This window comes from Nycticebus coucang, chromosome 13 (assembly GCF_027406575.1).
Source record: "Nycticebus coucang isolate mNycCou1 chromosome 13, mNycCou1.pri, whole genome shotgun sequence".
Taxonomy (NCBI): Eukaryota; Metazoa; Chordata; class Mammalia; order Primates; family Lorisidae; genus Nycticebus; species Nycticebus coucang.
The window spans coordinates 103,051,313-103,067,498 of NC_069792.1; the positions used below are offsets into that span (position 1 = coordinate 103,051,313).

General features: G+C 44.8%; 1 protein-coding gene across 5 annotated transcripts in view; it reads right to left on the reverse strand.

Moving 5' to 3' along the window:
• The window catches only part of ZNF250 (zinc finger protein 250), a 124,016-nt gene that overhangs the window by 80,532 nt on the left and 27,298 nt on the right, over positions 1 to 16,186 (reverse strand). For 4 of the 5 annotated variants that reach the window (XM_053558206.1, XM_053558207.1, XM_053558205.1 and 1 more), the window contains one exon: positions 1,343 to 3,422. In XM_053558206.1, coding sequence (XP_053414181.1) covers positions 2,119 to 3,422 — 1,304 coding nt within the window. In that variant the 3' untranslated portion in view covers positions 1,343 to 2,118. Of the gene's footprint in view, positions 1 to 1,342; positions 3,423 to 16,186 lie in introns of those variants that run through there. The other variant, XR_008373741.1, reaches the window with a different exon arrangement.

Sequence of the window (16,186 nt, forward strand, 5' to 3'; positions counted from 1 at the left end):
AAAAAAAAAAAAAAGAACTTTATGTTTTAAAAATATGCACCAGGTCAGGCATTGTGGCCTGCGCCTGTAATCTCAGCACTTTGGGAGGCCTACTTGTCTCCACAAAGAAAAGAAAAAAAAAGCACAAAAGAAGTTTTTTTTTTTTTTTTTTTTTTTTTTGTAGAGACCTGAGTCTCACTGTACCGCCCTCGGGTAGAGTGCCGAGGCGTCACACGGCTCACAGCAACCTCTAACTCTTGGGCTTATGCGATTCTCTTGCCTCAGCCTCCCGAGCAGCTGGGACTACAGGCGCCCGCCACAACGCCTGGCTATTTTTTTGTTGCAGTTTGGCGGGGCTGGGTTTGAACCCGCCACCCTTGGCATATGGGGCCGGCCCCCTACTCACTGAGCCACAGGCGCTGCCCAAAGTTTTTTTTTTTTAAAGTTTTGGTTAATTTTATTTATTTATTTTATTTTTTATTTTTTGAGACAGAGCCTCAAGCTGTTGCCCTGGGTAGAGTGCCGTGATATCACAGCTCACAGCAACCTCCAACTCCTGGGCTCAAGCGATTCTCATGCCTCTGCCTCCCAAGTAGCTGGGACTACAGGCACCTGCTGCAATGCCCAGCTATTTTTTGGTTGCAGCTGGTCACTGTTGTTTGGCAGGCCCTGGCTGGATACCAACCCGCTAGCTCAGGTGTATGAGGCTGGCGCCTTAGCTGCTTGAGCCACAGGCACTGAGCCAGAAGTCTTTTTAGTAATTAAAAAAGAAATAACAAGGTGTAAAGAGGCAACTATTTGGTGCAGCAGCTATGAGGTCTGCTCTCAGTGTGGCATTTCCCTCCCAGGGCTGGGTGGGACCTACAACCCTACAAGTCTCTGGGACACAAACAGGGTCTGTAGTCTTAAGGGCAGGTTTTGAGTAAATTACCCGTTTTTGAGTTGAATTTTTACTAAAGATTAGTTAAGATACTCCTTCAGATGTTAAAGCACCAGATAAAGGGTGTTCAAGGCCTAGTGCGGTGGCTCACGCCTGTAGTAACCCTATCCCTCTGGGAGGCTGAGGCAGGAAGACTGAGCTGAGGAGTTCAAGACCAGCCCCAGCAAGAGGCAGATCCTGTCTCTACTAAAAATAGAAGAATTAGGCTTGGCGCCGGTAGCACAGTGGTTACAGCACCAGCCACATGCACCAAGGGTTTGAACTCTGCCCAGGCCAGCTAAACAAGTGGGTGCCTGTAGTTCCAGCTACTTGGGAGGCTGAGGCAAGAGAATCGATTAAGCCCAAGAATTGGAGGTTGCTGTGAGCTGTAATGCCATGACACTCTACTGAGGGCAATATAGTGAGACTCTGTCTTAAAAAAAAAAAAAAAAAAAAAGAATTAGCAGGGCATTGTGGCAAGCACCTGTAGTCCCAGCTATTTGGGAGGCTGAGGCAGGAGGATCACGTGAGCCCGGGAATTTGAGGTTGCTGTAAGCTATGACACCATAGCACTATACTGAAGGTGACAGAGTGAGACTCTGTCTAAAAGAAAAAAAAAAGTAAGTCTTCTAAATTTACATAATTTTCACTAATATATCTTTAGATTTTTTTTCCTTTTTTTCATACAAAACATATTTACACACACTTTGGATTTTCAGCCATTTTACATGATGGTACTTGATGACAATCTCTTTTTCTATCACTTTGTCCACAGAGCACTTCAGTGTTTTAACAGAATATTGAAAATAGCCCAAAATTCTAATTTTAAGTACAATAATTAGATGGTTAATTATATTTAGGAAAGGAATGTAGTGTCCTAAGAAAAAGAATTTTATCTCAAATATAACAAAGTTTTACTGGAGCAGTTCTTATGCCTTAACTTTCCTTAGTAACTCGCTTGAAATAAACTATGTAATGTTAAAGTAATAATTACAGCTGTCTTTACCAAAGTTCACTACAATTGTATGATTGCTTGTTAATATAACTCCAAGAAGCTGAGTAAAACAAAATAGGTATTCTCTGAGGTTTCCCCACGGGAAGAACACACCCAAAGCGTCTCTTTTGAGTTACTTGGCAACACTGACTCACCACAGAGGGCAGAGGGAGCCGAGAGGTGATGGGAACGGCGCCCATCAGTCCGGCCAGCTCGCCAGGGCATATCAGGGCTTGCTGTGCACCTTCTGGTGCTGGATCAGGTGCCCGTGCTGGTTGAAGGCACGGCCGCACTGTGCACACTCGTAGGGCTTCTCGCCCGTGTGGATGCGCTGGTGCTGGATGAGCACGGAGTACTGGCTGAAGGCCTTTCCACAGCTGCTACACTCGTAGGGCCGCTCACCAGTGTGCGTCCGCAGGTGAACGATCAGTGTCGCCTTCAGACTGAAGGCCTTGCCACACTGAGCGCACGGGAAGGGCCGCTCGCCAGTGTGGATGCGCTCGTGCTGCACCAGGGAGCGGCGCGCGCTGAAGGCATGTCCGCACTCGCCGCACACGTAGGGCTTCTCCCCAGTGTGTACCCTCTGGTGCTGGATCAGGTGCGAGTGCTGCACGAAGGCCTTCCCGCACTCGTAGCAGGCGTAGGGCTTCTCCTCGGTGTGAATGCGCTCATGGTTCATCAGAGTGGAGCGGTGGCTGAAGGTCTTCCCACATGCGCCACACTCATAGGGCTTCTCCCCGGTGTGCACATTGTGGTGCTGGATGAGCACCGAGCGGTCGCTGAAGGCTTTTCCGCACTCACCACACGTGTAGGGCCGTTCACCTGTGTGCACCCTCTGGTGCTGCAGCAGCGTGCGTTTCACGCTGAAGGTCTTCCCGCACTCCAGGCACCCGTGCGGCTTCTCCCCCGTGTGCACCCGCTGGTGGCTCCGCAGCACCGTGCTGTGGTTGAAGGCTTTCCCGCACAGGGCGCACACGTAGGGCCTCTCCCCGGTGTGGATCCGCTGGTGCTGGATGAGGTGGGACAGCTGGGTGAAGGTCTTCCGGCACTCGAGACACTCGTGGGGCTTCTCCCCTGTGTGTATCTTGTGATGCTGCGCGAGGTCGGAACTCACACGGAAAGCCTTCCCGCACTCGTCACACTCGTAGGGCTTCTCCCCAGTGTGGATTCTCCTGTGCTTGCTCAAGACTGAGCTCTGACTGAAGGCCTTCCCACACACGCCACACACATACGGCTTCTCCCCAGTGTGGATGCGCTGATGCTGGAGCAGGTGGGAGCTGCGACCGAAGCCCTTCCCACACTCCATGCACCGGTAGGGCCGCTCTCCGCCCGCAGCGCCCTGCCGCCCGGCCGCCCGACCTTGGGAGCGGCAGGCAGGGCTAGGACTTGGACACAAGCTTCGCTCTGTTTCTTTATTTTCTTCATCAATCTTCCCCATCCGTGTCTTCTCCAGAATCGCTGTTATTTCCTCTTTAATTAACGGCTTCAGACCCAAGTCTGCATCTTGCTTCTCTTTCTTGATTTCGCATTCTGAAACAAGAAATCCAAAATGAAAAGGTCAATAGCACTCGAAACTGAGGAGCAAGTGCAACCCTGAAACTGCCTTTGCTGATGAAGGCACAGCCCCTGAGTGCATGTGGCTGTGTGGGCTGGAAAGGATCTGGGCCACCATAGCATCACACACCCAGGACCCAGGACCCAGTGCAAGTCTGAGCCCCTCCCTCCCCAATTCTTCACCCGGGCAATTGTCCAGAATCCATGTGGAGTCAGAGTTCCTGGGAGCTGGTGGGGGGTGCCATCCAGGGGCCAACAGACTTGTACATGGAGGTACTGTGACCACTGTGTGGAAGGTAATCTCATACAGAGAATGCCCTGGCAGGGGCAGGAGTGGGGAGGGAAGTGAGGGAGGTCTGCTCCCAGGTTCCATGAGATGGGGCCTACAGGGTGGCAACAGAGGGTGGGAAAGGCTGGGTAGAGACGTTTCTAGGACTAAGTCAAGGGGTATGTGAAGGGAGAAGACAAGGATTTTATTTATTTATTTATTTATTTATTTATTATTATTATTATTTTTTTATTGTTGGGGATTCATTGAGGGTACAATAAGCCAGGTTACACTGATTGCAATTGTTAGGTAAAGTCCCTCGAAGACAAGGATTTTAAATCTTGTAGCCTGAGCCACTGAACTAGAAATGCCACTCCCACGAAGACTTCATGTCTGGGGAGAGGAGGTAACATGGTCACAAAGCTGACTCCATACACCCTCAGCATGTGGACCTGGCCCCACAGCCCAGCAGAGGGGGAAGACGCGGACCCTACATGCCATCAGGATGAGTTAGGCCCCTCTCTTTCCTGAGGGCTACAGGGCCTTGGGCCTCTTCTGTAGCAGACATTAACAGCCAGGCCTCCCTGCCACAGGCTCCAGAGCATGCAGTGGCCTCTTGTGGGGCCAAATCTGAGCCCTGGGGCCCAGGACACCAGCCCTCTCTTCAGCATTTCACCTCTGAGGCCTCTGTGGGGATTTCCTTGAATGAACTGTCACACTCAAGTGATGTTCCACGATAAGAAGCCCTGTGGCTTGGGTGGTGCCTGTAGCTCAGTGGGTAGGGGCCACATACACAGAGGCTGGCAGATTGGAACCCAGCCTGGGCCAGCTAAAAACAATGACAACTGCAACAATAATAAAAAAATAGCTGGGTGTTATGGCGAGTGCCTGTAGTCACAGCTACTTGGGAAGCTGAGGCAAGAGAATTGCTAAGTCCAAGGGTTTGAGGTTGCTGTGAGCTGTTACGCCACAGCACTGTACCCAGGGCGACAACTTGAGACTCTGTCTCAAAAAACAAACAAACAAAAAGCCCCATAGCAGAGAAAGATTCAAGAGAATTCTTCTTCTTCTTTTTTTTTTTTTTTTGAAACAGTCTGGTTTTGTTGCCCTGGGTGGAGTGCTGTGGTGTCATAGTTCACAGCACTCCTGGGCTTAAGCGATTCTCTTGCTTCAGCCTCCCAAGTGCTGAGATTACAGGCATGAGCCACTGCCCCTGGCCAAGCTTTACTTTTCACTTGGTTCGGAACTTGGTTTAGAGAGACAAGTGCTATACAACGGGCCTCCTCAAATCCCAAAAAGGACAATTGAAAAATGAGTCTCAGGGTCTAAGGGGTCCATCCACAATGACAAGTGACTTTCCATGGGCAGGAACATCCATGAAGTGTTTATAATTACATTTGGAGTTATATTTGGAAAAGTATTTGGAGAAAGATTAGAGCAAAAGTGGCCAATAAACAAAACATGTGCTTGGCTTGATCTGTGATGTCTTTTGACATCCAAGAAATGGTGATCGTGGAAAGACTTAAGACATTGAATGCTCACACTTCTTGCCCAAGCATGGATGTACCAGAAACTACAGCAGGCCCAGTGGAGACTCACCTGGGAGAGAGGTGTGGGGGGAGACCTTCTCAAGGACACTGCCCAGAGGTAACACAGAGAACAAGGGACTCTCGGGGGCCACGGCTGGGTCCCATTCCAGGCCTAGTCAACCTGCTCCACTGTACCCACCACAAGCTTCATCCTCTCCCTCAACAAGAAGACACCCCACTGCTCTTCAGGACTCAGGTAGGTCCTCTCCCCTCTGCCAGGCCTCTCTATCCACACAAAACCTCTTCCCTTCTAGAACAAGCCCCTCCTCCTGCAGCTGGTGGGCCTTCAGAATCTGCCTCTCCGGGATTCCACATCTTCCCCTTTTCCCACACCAGCACCAAAGCCCCTGTCTGTCACCAGATTGCTACCCTGCGGCATACTGTTGTCAACCTAGGCATATATCTCCCACCCAGAACACACTGGTCATCACAGGCACTGACAGTAGATGCACACAAGCCCCAATGTGCTGCAACGCCATGTGGCTGCCTCAGCCAATCCACTTGCAAATCCTGTATCCCTTTTATTATTATATACTATGTAAAGTAATATATTAAGCTATTATTAATTATATATTAACTTGCTTCTCTCAGGAGGTAGATGCTGGACAGAGGATCATGTCCACCCCAACAAGAAAAAGGCAGGTGATCTACATGACCCTTCCTTTTCTCAAATCCTTCCCAGAGCAGCTGATTGACCTACGGAGCCAGGGGCTAAAACAAGTGCACTGACCCTCCCAGAGCAGAGGAAGGAAGATGGGACACCACATAGGGGGCAATGAGGATCCCTTAATAAACTGCTAAAGAACCCCTGGGAGCCACAGACATAAAGGCTTCTCTCAAAGGACCTCCCCTGGCTACTCATGTGGAAGACCAGGGGCAGAACCACAGAAAGCCTCCCCTAGTGGCTCAGCTATGAAGAGGAGAGGACAAACACCTGCCTGGACCCTTTTCAATGGAACACAAGTCCTAAGTAAGTCCCTGGGGGGAAAGAAAGCAGACTTGTCATCCCCAAGGCACCGGTGACAATCACTGTGGCCTAAAGAAGGGAAATGTGATGGAGGGGCCAGGGAGGACCAAGGCCCAAGACAGTTAGAGTCTCTGACATCAGGGATGGAGCAGAATCACTGAGGACACCTCATTCTTAAGACGCCAGGACCCAGCACCTGCCTGGGCTGAGGCTTGGCCAGGATAACAGCACCTCTTGCCTGCTTCCTGCTCCTCCCTGGCTATTCCACTCTCAGTACAAATGACAATAGTGCCTCGTGGGGGAAAGGCTAGAGCAGGAGGGAGACTCTGAGCATAAACTAGTGCTGAAGGGATCTGCATCTGGTTGAGCCCCTGACTAACCATACCAAGAATAAATGCAAACCCAGCCCAACTCGTGACTAGACTGACCCAGATTTACACACCAATAACCTGGCAGGAGAGACTACATTTCTAGACACACATACTTCCACCTCTACCATCCTATGAATAATGGCTAGCATTCAATAAAAACTCATGAGATGCCGGGGGGTGGTGGCTCATGCCTGTAATCCTAACACTCTGAGAGGCCAAGGTGGGTGGATTGTCTGAGCTCACGAGTTTGAGACCAGCCTGAGCCAGAGTGAGACCTCTCATCTCTAAAAATAGCAGGCTGTTGTGGCAGGCGCCTAAAGTCCCAGCTACTCGGGAGGCTGAGGCAAGAGAATCGCTTAAGCCCAAGAGTTTGAGGTTGCTATGAGCTGTGACACCACAGTACTCTATTGAGGGCAACAAAGTGAGACTCTGTCTCAAACAAATAATCAGGCTTGGTGCCTGTAGCTCAGCGGCTAGGGCGCCAGCTACATACACTGGAGCTGGAGGGTTTGAATCCAGCCTGGGCCTGCCAAACAATGACAACTACAACCAAAAAAAAAATCGCCAGGTGTTGTGGCGGGCACCTCTAGTCCCAGCTACTTGGGAGGCTGAGGCAAGAGAATCGCTTAAACCGAAGAGTTGGAGGTTGCTGTGAGCTGTGACACCACAGCACTCTACCCAGGGTGACATAGTGAGACAAACAAAAAACAAACAAACTTATGAGATAACCAAAAGAGAAAGAAGCACAAAAAGCAACCATTGAGAGCCAAAGCAATTAACAGAACCAGACTAAGTAGTAAGCCATATGTTCCAACTTGCATGATCTGCTAGGGAATTTCAGCAGAGACATAGAAATTATAGGAGTCCAGCGGAAATTCGAGATGTAAAAAACACAATGACAGCCAGGTATAGTGGCTTACACCTGTAATCCAGAATTGTGGAAGGCCAAGGTTGGAGGCTCACTTAAGGTGGGGAGTTCAAGACCAGCCTGGGCAACACAGTGAGAGCTTGTGTCTATGAAAAAAAAAAAAAAAAAAAATTTTTTTTTTTTTTTTTTGAGCCATGCCTCAAGGTTTCACCCTGGGTAGAGTACTGTGACATCACAACTCACAGCAACCTCCAACTCCTGGGCTCAAGCAATTCTCTTGCCTCCACCTCCCAATTAGCTGGGACTACAGGCGCCTGCCACAACGCCCGGCTAATTTTTGGTTGCAGTTTGGCCGGGGCTGGGTTTGAACCCGTCACCCTCGGCATATGGGGCTGGCGCCCTACTCACTGAGCCACAGGTGCCGCCCCATAAAGTTCTTTTAAAACATAAAGTTCAGGTACCTCTTTTTGACTATTCTTAATATATCTATTCTCATATTTGAAGTTTTTTTTGGCACACTGGATAAGCAGGCAGCCACGTCAGGAGAGATCCCAGCAATAAGTGCTTTCCTTGGAAAGCTTCTGCTTAGCCAAGGCTCACAGTTTGGAGAGTCTTTTAAGCAGGCCGAGGAGACATTTGGGCTCCTAGGCCTGCGGGGTCTGAGACATCAGCAGAGGCCTCCAGTCTTCATCTCGTACAGCTGTATCAACATTGTGATTAACATCTCATACCTCAGAAGATTGCCTGTTGCCTGGGCAATATTCAGCAAGATATATATATATATATATACACACACACACATACATATACATATATATACACACTGTTTGGTTTTTTGCTTTTGGGGTGTTTTTATTTTTTCTTTTAAGGTCAACATTTTTTCCTTGACATTTTTCTTTTTTTTCCTTTTTGTTCTTTTTTTCTCTTTTTTTTCACTATTCTAGTTTAAATACAATTTTCCATTTTTGCTTTTTTTCACAATTAGATTTTCATTTTTGCCAGTGTTTCTGCCCCTATTATGTTTTCCTCCCCCCCCAATTTTATCCCATAAGGGTTTTTGTTTGTTTGTTTTACAGTATTTTTGTCTTTCCTCTCTACCTGGTGGAGGTGGGGTACTGTGTCTGATCAGGCTGGCAAAGAGCTGTTGACCTCAAGGGAACCACCCAACCAGGCACCCCCAGAGGTTGGGTCATAGTACCCTATTGTACACCTATGTTACTCCTGTCTCCTTCTTTCGGTGTTTTTCTTCTTTAGTTAATATTTCCTTTTACTCACCACCTCTTATTTCCTTTTTTTTTTTTCTTTTTAAAATCTTTTTTCCCTTCTTGCTTTTCAATCTTCTCATCCTTCTGGTCCCGTACCAAAAGGACTCATTAAAACTTTAGGCCAGAGGCACAGTAACTTAAAGAGCAAGAGGAAGTGAAAGGAAAATTAGGACAAGGAAACAGCTACAAGAAAGTACTCATGAAGAACAATCAGCAGAAAAATTCTGGCAACATGAAATACCAGTCTAGAGCAACCCCTTCAAGGGACTGTTAAGGTAGCTACAACAGAGGATTCCACCTATAAAGAAATGTTAGACATGACAGAGGGGAATTTAAAATACAGATGATGAAAACAATGAAGGAAATTGATGAGAAAGTGGAAAATTACCAAACCCCTTCAAGGGACAGTTAAGGTAGCTACAGCAGAGGATTCCACCTATAAAGAAATGTTAGAAATGACAGAGGGGAATTTAAAATACAGATGATAGGCTCAGCGCCTCTGGCTCAAGCGGCTAAGACGCCAGCCACATACACCTGAGCTGGCGGGTTCGAATCCAGCCCGGGCCTGCCAAACAATGACAGCTGTAACCAAAAAATAGCCGGGCATTGTGGCAGGCACCTGTAGTCCCAGCTACTTGGGAGGCGAAGGCAGGAGAATCGCTTGAGCCCAGGAGTTGGAGGTTGCTGTGAGCTGTGATGCCACAGCACTCTACCCAGGGTGACAGCTTGAGGCTCTGTCTCAAAAAAAAAAAAAAAAAAAAATACAGATGATGATGGGCGGTGCCTGTGGCTCAGTGAGTAGGGCGCCGGCCCCATATGCTGAGGGTGGCAGGTTCAAACCCAGCCCCGGCCAAACTGCAACAAAAAAAAATACAGATGATGAAAACAATGAAGGAAATTGCTGAGAAAGTGAAAAATTACCAAAAGGAAATCCAAAAACAGAATCAAATAAGAGATGAACGATACAAAGAATATAGAAAGGTTATAGAAGAGCTGAAGGAACTGAAGCAGTCAATTAGGTAACTTAAAGATGCAATAAGGTATCAACAACAGATTAGATCATGCAGAAGAAAGAATCTCAGAGGTAGAGGATAAAGTTCTTGAGATAACTCAGGTAGTTAAAGAGGCAGAAAAGAAGAGAGAGAAAGCAGAACGTTCACTGACAGAATTATGGGACTTTATGAAGCGTTCAAACATGTGAGTTATAGGTATCCCAGAAGGGGAAGAAGAATGCCCCAGAGGAATGGAAGCCATTCTAGAGAATATTATAAATGAACATTTCCCAAATATCACCAAAGATTCTGACATACTCCTTTCAGAGAAATATCAGTCCCCTGGTTGCCTCAACTCAAATACAGCCTCTCCAAGACACACTGTGATGAATCTATCTAAAGTCAAGACAAAAGAAAAGATTTTGCAAACTGCCAGGTGTAAGCACCAACTGACCTACAGGGGCAAATCTATCAGGGTGACCACGGACTTCTCTATGAAACTTTTCAAGCCAGAAGACAATGGTCATCGATCTTTAATCTACTTAAAAAGAACATTTTCCAGCACAGAATTGTATATTCCGCTAAGCTAAGCTTTAAAATTGACGGAGAAATCAAATCTTTTACTGATATGCAAACACTGAGGAAATTTGCCACAGCAAGACCAGCTTTACAGGAAATATTTCAACCTGTTCTACACATCGACCATCACAACGGACCTTCAGCAAAGTAAACACCCAGAAATTAAAGAACAGAACCCGATTTCCACAATGATGCAAAAGACAAAACTAAGCAATGGACTTTCAAAAAATAAGATGAATAGAACGCTACCACATGTATCAATTATCTCAATAAATGTCAATGGCTTGAATTCCCTACTGAAGAGGCAAAGATTGGATTAAAAAACACAAGCCATCTATTTGCTGTCTGCAGGAAACACACTTCATGTCAAAAGACAAATTAAAACTCAGAGTTAAAGGTTGGAAGCCAATTTTTCAGGCAAACGGAATTCAGAAGAAAAGAGGGGTTGCAATCTTATTTTCAGATACATGTGGATTTAAAGCAACTAAAGTCAAAAAAGACAATGATGGTCACTTCATATTGGTCAAGGGAAAAATACAACAAGAAGAGATTTCTATTCTAAATATTTATACACCCAATTTAAATGCTTCCAGATTCTTGAAACAGACTTTGCTTAGTTTGAGCAATATGATCTCCTATAACACCATAGTAACAGGGGACTTTAATACCCCTCTCTCAGATCTCTAAACAGAAATTAAACAAAGATGTTAGAGATTTAAATGAGACCCTAGAACGACTGTGCTTGATAGACGTATATAGAACACTCCATCCCAAAGATAAAGAATATACATTCTTCTCATCGTCCCATGGAACATTCTCTAAAATTGATCATATCCTAGGACACAAAACAAACCTCAACAGAATCAAAAGAATTGAAATTCTACCTTGCATCTTCTCAGATCACAAGGCACTAAAAGTGGAACTCAACTCCAACAAAAATGCTCAACCTTGCACAAAGGCATGGAAGTTAAACAACCTTATGCTGAATGACAGTTGGGTGTGGGAAGAAATAAAAAAGGAAATCATTAATTTCCTTGAGTATAACAACAATGAAGACACAAGTTACCAAAACCTATGGGATACAGCAAAAGCAGTCCTGAGAGGAAAATTTATCTCTTTAGAAGCCTACATTCGAAAAACAGAAAGAGAGCACATCAACAAACTCACAAGCCATCTGATGGAATTGGAAAAAGAAGAACAATCTAAGCCTAAACCCAGCAGAAGAAAAGAAATATCCAAAATTAAATCAGAGATTAATGAAATTGAAAACAAAAGAATCTTTCAGAAAATTAATGAAACAAGGTGTTGGTTTTCTGAAAAAATAAATAAAATATGGGCAGCGCCTGTGGCACAGAGGTGGCAGGTTCAAACCCAGCCCCAGCCAAAAACTGCAAAAAAAATAAATAAATAAAAAATAAATAAATAAAATATACAATCCTTTGGCCAGATTAACTAGAAATAAAAAAGTAAAATCTCTAGTAACCTTGATAAGAAATGATAAAGGGGAAATAACGACTGATGCCACAGAGATACAAGAGATTATCTCTGAACACTACCAGAAACTTTATGCCCAGAAATTTGACAATTGAAGGAAATGGACCAATATTTGGAATTACACCCTCTCCCTAGACTTACCCCAGATGAAATACATCTCCTGAACAGACAATTTCAAGCACTGAGATCAAAGAAACAATAAAAAAATCTTCCAACAAGGGCGGCGCCTATGGCTCAAGGGAGTAGGGTGCCAGCCCCATATGCCGGAGGTGGCAGGTTCAAACCCAGCCCCGGCCAAAAAAAAAAAAAAAAAAAAATCTTCCAACAACAAAATGCTCTGGTCCGGATGGCTTCACACCAGAATTCTATCAAATTTTCAAAGAAGAGTGTATTCCTATACTGCAGAAATTATTCCAAAAAATTGAGCAGGAAGAAATCTTCCCCACCATGTTCTATGAAGCAAACCTCACCCTGATAACAAAACCAGGAAAAGACCAAACTAAAAAGAATTTCAGACCAATTTAACTAATGAATATAGATGCAAAAATTCTCAACAAAATCCTAGCCAATAGATTACAGCTTATCATCATAAAAGTCATACCCCATAATCAAGTAGGTTTTATCCCAGGGATGCAAGGTTGGTTTAACATATGCAAGTCTATAAACATTATTCACCATGTCAACGTAAGCAAAACCAAAGACCATTTGATCCTCTCAATAGATACAGAAAAAGCATTTGATAAAATCTAGCATCCTTTTCTAATTAGAACACTGAGGAGTATAGGCATAGGTGGCACATTTCTGAAACTGATCAAAGCTATTTATGACAAACCCACAGCTATTCTTTTACTAAATGGAGTTTAACTGAAAGCTTTTCCTCTTAGAACTGGAACCAGACAAGGTTGTCCTGTCACCATTACTATTCAACATAGTGCTGGACGTTCTAGCCAAAAACAATTAGGCAAGACAAGAAAATACAGGGCATCCAAATGGGAGCAGAGGAGGTCAAGCTCTCCCTCTTTGCTGATGATATGATCTTATACTTAGAGAATCCTAAAGACTCAACCACAAGACTCTTGGAAATCATCAAAAAATACAGTAATGTCTCAGGATATAAAATCCATGTCCACAAGTCAGTTGCCTTTGTATACACCAACAACAGCCAAGATGAGAGGTTAATTAAGGACACAACTCCCTTCACCATAGCCCCAAAGAAATACTTAGGAATATACCTAAGAAAAGAGGTGAAGAACCTCTATAAAGAAAATTATGAAACCCTAAGAATGGAAATAGCAGAGGACTTTAACAAATGGCAGAACATACCATGCTCATGGCTGGGAAGAATCAACATTGTTAAAATGTCTATACTTCCCAGAGCAATCTACCGATTCAATGCTATCCCTATTAAAATACTGATATCCTATTTTCGAGACTTGGAAAATGGCTTGGCGCCTGTAGCTCAAGCGGCTAAGGTGCCAGCCACATACACCAGAGCTGGCAGGTTTGAATCCAGCCCGGGTCTGCCAAACAACAATGATAACTACAACCAAAAAATAGCCGGGCGTTGTGGTGGGCAACTGTAGGCCCAGCTACTTGGGAGGCTGAGGCAAGAGAATCTTAAGCTCAAGAGTTGGAGGTTGCTGTGAGCTCTGATGTCACAGCACTCTACCCAGGGCGACAGCTTGAGGCTCTGTCTCAAAAAAACAAACAGAAAGACTTGAAAAAAATGATTGTGCATTTTGTATGGAACCAGAAAAAACCCGGTATAGCTAAGGCAGTTCTTTTTGTAGAGTCAGGGTCTCACTTTTTCACCCTTGGTAGAGTGCCATGGCATCACACAGCTCACAGCAACCTCCAACTCCTGGGCTTAGGCAATTCTCTTGCCTCAGCCTTCGGAGTAGCTGGGACTATAGGCGCCCACCACAATGCCCAGCTATTTTTTGGTTGTTGTTGGAGCTGGGTTTGGCCGTAGCTGGGCTTGAACCCGCCACCCTTGGTATATTGGGCGGGCACCCTACCTACTGAGCCAAAGGCGCCGCCCAGCTAAGGCAGTTCTTAGTAATAAAAACGAAGCCAGGGATATCACCATACCAGATTTCAGGCTGTACTACAAGGCCATAGTGGTCAAGACAGCATAGTACTGGCACAAAAATAGAGACACAGATATTTGGAATCAAATAGAAAACCAGGAAATGAAACCAACAACTTACAACCACCTAATCTTCAATAAACCAAACAAGAATGTCCAATGGGGGAAAGACTCCCTATTCAATAAATGGTGCTGGGAGAAACTGGATATCCCCATGTAAAAGACTGAAACTGGACCCATACCTTTCTCTACTCACAAAAATTGATTCAAGATGGATAAAGGACTTAAATTTAAGGCAAGAAACTATAAAAATCCTCAAACAGGGTGGTGCCTGTGGCTCAAAGGAGTAAGGCACAGGCCCCATATACTGGAGGTGGCGGGTTCAAACCCAGCCCCAGCCAAAAACTGAAAAAAAAAAAAAAAAAAAAAAAAAAACCTCAGAGAAAGAATAGAAAAAACACTGGAAGATATCAGCCTGGGGAAAGACTTTATGAAGAAGACTGCCATGGCAATAGCAACGACAGCAATAATAAATGGGATTTAATTAAACTGAAAAGCTTCTGTATAGCCAAGGAGACAACAACCAAAGCAAATAGACAACCTACCCAATGGGAAAGGATATTTGCATATTTTGAATCAGACCAAAGCTTAATAACTAGGATCTATACAGAACTTAAATTAATCCACAAGAAAAAAAAAACAACAATCCCATACATTAATGGAGAAGAGAGATGAACAGAACCCTCTCTAAAGACAGATGAATGGCTAGCAAACACATGAAAAAATGCTCATCATCCCTAATTATTAGAGAAATGCAAATTAAAGCCACCCTGAGATATCATCTAACCCCAGTGAGAATGGCCCATATCACAAAATCTCAAAACTGCAGATGCTGGTGCAGATGTGGAGAGAAAGGAACACTTTTACACTACCGGTGGGACTGCAAACTAATACTACCTATTTCGGAAGGAAGTATGGAGAAACCTTAAAGAACTCAACCTAGACCTCCTGTCTGATCCTGCAATTTCATTACTGGGCATCTATCCAGAAGGGAAAAAAACCCTTTTATTATAAAGACACTTGTACTAGACTGTTCATTGCAGCTCAATTTATAATCGCTAAAATGTGGAAACAGCCTAAATGCTCCTCAACCCAGGAATGGATTGGCAAACTGTGGTATGTGTATACCATGGAATACTATTCAGCCATTAAAAAAAATGGAGATTTGGGCGGCGCCTGTGGCTCAGTGAGCAGGGCGCCGGCCCCATATACTGAGGGTGGCGGGTTCAAACCCGGCCCCAGCCAAACTGCAACAAAAAAAAAATAGCCGGGTGTTGTGGCGGGCGCCTGTAGTCCCAGCTACTCAGGAGGCTGAGGCAGGAGAATCGCCTAAGCCCAGGAGTTGGAGGTTGCTGTGAGCTGTGTGATGCTACAGCACTCTACCGAGGGCGATAAAGTGAGACTCTGTCTCTACAAAAAAAAAAAAAAAAAAAAAATGGAGATTTTTTTTCAGCAGTTGTACTAACCTGGATGGAGGTGGAATGCATTATTCTTAGTGAAGCATCACAGGAATGGAGAAGCATGAATCCTATGTATTCAACTTTGATATGAGGACAATTAATGATACAATTAATGACATGGTAGGGCATGGGGCAAGGGGAGAGCAGAGAAGGAGAGAGGCTGAGGGAAAGGAAAAGAAAAAAAAAGAATATAGTGACTAATTCTCACATAAATTTTTTTTGCAGTTTTTGGCCGGGGCTGGGGATTGAACCTGCCACCTCTAGCATATGGGGCTGGCACCTTACCCCTTTGAGCCACAGGTGCTGCCGCATAAAATGGATTTAATTTTGACCAAAGTATATTACTTGAACATTTAGCTGTCACCCTGGGTAGAGTGCCATGGCATCACAGCTCACAGCAACCTCAAAGGTTGTAGCTGTCATTGTTGTCTAGAGGACCCGGGCTGGATTTGAACCCGCCAGCTCAGGTGTATGTGTCTGGCGTCTTAGCTGGTTGAGCCACAGGCGCCAAGCCTAATTCAACTTGTTAATATGTTGTTTAGGATATTGTATCTTCATTTATAAGTGAAATATGTTTATAATTTCCCTTTATAATAATGTATTTTTCCAATTTTAATATCAGGTGTATCCAGATGAAGTAGAATGATTTTGTAGTATTTCTTCTTTTTCTATTGTCTATAAGATTTGGCATGATCTGTTTTTTAAAATTATCTTTTATTTTTACTTATAAATATCAGT